Raw genomic sequence first — 3571 nt, 5'->3', positions numbered from 1 at the left:
ATTCTATTCTATTCTATTCTATTCTATTCTATTCTATTCTACATCGCTTGGCCTTCGACAGACCGGACACTGTCGCCTCTGCTCCACCAGGGGGCAGACGTGATGCATTTATGACGAGGAGGACGGAAAAGAAGAAGAAATGGCGTGAGGCTGAACTGTCGCAAACTGTAGGCGTCGCGAGCCTGTGGCAAGTCGGAACAGTCCAAACCGGTCGTTGTGTCAGAAAAATGGCAGCCTTCAGTAGGTATCTGACGGCGAGGAACTCGTCCGTGGCAGGCGGCGTCCTGCTGGTTCTGTACCTGCTGAAGAGCAGGAAGCGGACGCCCAGACACAACGGGTAAGTGGGCCGCGGGTTAAAGAGTCCAGTTCGGCAGAAAACGCGGCTTTCGGCTGAGTTTGCGACGGCTGAGAGAAATGCTAACTAGCAGCCGCTAGCTCCGCCGCTCTGACAGGTGACAACGACCTGCTGCTCGGATACTCGACTCACCTTCATTTTGAGCGAGCAGGAAACTTTTTTTTTTGCTCGGAGCCGTTCGTCGTGCCCACCGGGTCAAACCCCAACACAACGCCGGACAACGGGCGTCTTTGTGCTCCGGGAAGGACCGATAGTGTCCAGCAAAGACTGGCCGGTTTGTGCGACTAACTTGGTGACACCTGACTGTCGTGTCTTTGTGTTGGTGGCTGTCGTTGACTTTATTGTTTGACACCTTAGAGGAGCTGCACCTGACCTGACGTCCACTGCCATAAATAAACAGCTGCCTATATGATTAAAGCATTCAACAGAAATACATGATCACACTCACAGAGATCCTGTATTGATAAGGATAGCAGTAATATATAGTCAGTATAATGGACAGTTTTCTGAGTCTTCACTGCCAGAAATCGACCACAGAGACCACATGTTGAATTTATTTCTTATTATAAATATACAACAGACCTGGTGATGTTCAAATCCAGACTAAACACTCACCTGTTTGGCTTTGCTTTTCTCACTTCAACCTTCATATCCACATCTTGTGTTGCTTGTATTGTTGCTCAATCTACTTTTGTATTAGTTGCTTTCTTATGATTATTATTATTATAATAACAAATGTAATGCCACTAGACTATGAGACCCGTCTAGTCGGATGCAAACGACACCTTTACTGGACTTTCTGGTGTTTCATAAACCGGTCTTGTTCTTACAGGGATGACGAAACACATTAAATCCCGTCAGATTTGTAGGCGTGACAACTTTTGATTTATATATTCATAAGACGCTGCTACCACAGACATGCTGAAGAGCTTCATCGTGTCCATGTTTAATCTTTTATTTTTATCGTAGAGCGCGAGGAGTGGAGGATGTGTGGATGTGGTTTTACTGTGTGTCACCACATGAATCTAGTTTATGAACCTGTAACATTCCTGGAAAACTGTTGATCGATGCATTTAATAGACTGTTTTTATTTAAACTTGCAAATTCAAATCAAGTAACTTCACAACATGATTGATGATTGATGCAAAGGCCATGTTAGCTTTATTATTACATATATAATACATATAATCTACGTCACCCACACTGCTGCAGCACCACCAGGAATAGCTGCCAAACTTTTCTTGTGTCAAGTTTTTCTTGTGCTCAGAATGGTATTATTTGATATATACGGGACACCTGTGGGCTATGAACGTCCTCACAGTCTGATGCTGTTTGTTTATAATCAGTCTGACTTGTTGTTTGTTGCAGCAGACAGGGAGGTTCACATCTAGTGCTGACCACAGAGGTACGTCACACCTTGTTTGACCGTTTAAGGGCTTTAAAACTACCATGACATTTGTCCAACATGGTCAGCCGTTACTGAATTTCCTGTTCTCGTGTCTCTTCGTGTAGAAAGATGGCAAAAAAGACAGAGCAGCGGTGGACAAGGTGTTCTTCCTCAGAATCCTACGGATTCTGCGGATCATGGTGCCTCGATTCTTCTGCATGGAGGTACGGTTTGAGGCCGGGGATGTCTGTAACGTGTCTAAAACTGTTTAAACCCCAACTGAAGGTAACCTGTTTGTATGTTCTGATATTTTTGCATCGATGCTACACACTTATCCCCGCTGCTAGAGTCAAACCGAACAGTTAAAGTCTCTCCTTTTTAACTTGGATGTTATGGTGCAGAATTTGATCTGATGTCTGCGGGGCCTGGCTTTGTGGTCGTCATCACACCGTCCGTAATAAGGTCTTAAACCTTGTGAAAATGTGGCGCGAGCAGCACGCCAGCAGACCAACACCATCTGCTGGTCTTCTGCATTTCACCTGCACTCAAAGCTTAATGTGTCTGCCTGTGTTAAAGCATACAAGTATGTTAGATGTTAGCCATAATGGGACTTGCGTAGGCAGCTTTTTTAAAACTAAAAGCAGATCCGTTCAGATGCAACAAACAGCTGAGAACTGAGGCCTAAGCACCTCCTGTGTCGGTGCACATGGCCTGTAGATTTGCATTGTTTAATATAAAATGTGTTATTTAAAGTGTGTAACTGCAGGGTGTGTATGAGACAGATGTGGCTCAAAGTGTAAGCACTGGTTCACCTTTTGAAAAACGTGATTGAATGCGTTGTTAATAATTGCTGCGCAGAGACCTTTGACACAGAAACATAGGTTCACAAGCCAAAGTCGCAGCCACATGGCTCCCGTTATCCGATCAGTGAAGCAGATATGAGCAGAGTGAAGGACAGGGCTTTATGGTCGGCTGTGCTGTACACATTGAGTAACTGTCTAACGAATCTGTGTGTCTTCACTACAGACTGCCTACCTTCTCCTTATCGCCACCATGTTGGTGACCAGGACCTACTGTGATGTATGGATGATCCAGAACGGCACCATGATCGAAAGGTCAGGCTTTGGCTTTGACTTATTCAAAGTTTTAAAGGAAGATTTACCCGTTCATGGCTTGAGAAGTAGTTTGTTTGTTTTATGTTGTCGCCATGTAGAAGCCATTGCGACCCTCCACACGTGAATAAACACTCAGCTGACTGTTGGGAGAGACTTGTGCCCCTTACCTCAGGTTCATCCACAGACCTCACTGCTAATAGTTTTCATGCCAAAACCTGAAAGCCGAACACAACCTCAGATTTAACCTTGTCATTTCAAAAAGGCCTCGACTTAAAAAGTGGTTCATATCAAATAAGCAGGACTGAGGCTGTTCAGGGCCTGAGACAAGAAACCTGTAGCTCTCCATGTAATTCAAAGATGAACCAATGCAGACAGAATATTTGTAGCTGGTTGTTTGGTTGGTAAAGCAACTCCCATGAAAACTGCTGATAACAAAATCTGAGTGAAGAGGCTGCAGTGTTGAGACTCAATGTCAAACTGAGGCGGGTAGTCAGCTTTGTCTCTGCCCAGTTGTCTTCATTTGAATGCTTCAGGTCCATTTAGAAAAGTGTACAGGGTCCCTCATTTAATTATGGACTGTCATACAAAATTTAAATGTGCAAAACGGGTTCAGGACCAGATCAGACCAACAACTGGTCGTTCACGCTCATCACTAGTTGGGTTCCCTGTCCGTACAGCGTCCTGGCTCTGATTGTTTTTATGCATTTTACAAAC

At 44.6% G+C, this 3571-nt stretch overlaps 1 protein-coding gene across 3 annotated transcripts in view; it reads left to right on the top strand.

The window, feature by feature from the left end:
* Positions 1 to 214: 214 nt before the first annotated feature.
* The window catches only part of LOC103374737 (ATP-binding cassette sub-family D member 3), a 22109-nt gene continuing 18752 nt past the window's right edge, over positions 215 to 3571 (top strand). For 2 of the 3 annotated variants that reach the window (XM_008304869.1, XM_008304870.1), the window contains exons 1-4: positions 215 to 337; positions 1724 to 1760; positions 1868 to 1966; positions 2769 to 2857. In XM_008304869.1, coding sequence (XP_008303091.1) covers positions 228 to 337; positions 1724 to 1760; positions 1868 to 1966; positions 2769 to 2857 — 335 coding nt within the window. In that variant the 5' untranslated portion in view covers positions 215 to 227. The remainder of the gene's footprint in view (positions 338 to 1723; positions 1761 to 1867; positions 1967 to 2768; positions 2858 to 3571) is intronic. The other variant, XM_008304871.1, reaches the window with a different exon arrangement.

Source organism: Stegastes partitus, unplaced genomic scaffold, assembly GCF_000690725.1.
Source record: "Stegastes partitus isolate 25-593 unplaced genomic scaffold, Stegastes_partitus-1.0.2 Scaffold2341, whole genome shotgun sequence".
NCBI classification, from domain to species: domain Eukaryota; kingdom Metazoa; phylum Chordata; class Actinopteri; family Pomacentridae; genus Stegastes; species Stegastes partitus.
Note: the sequence above shows the minus strand (reverse complement) of the source record. Positions and strands in the feature narration are given on the sequence as shown.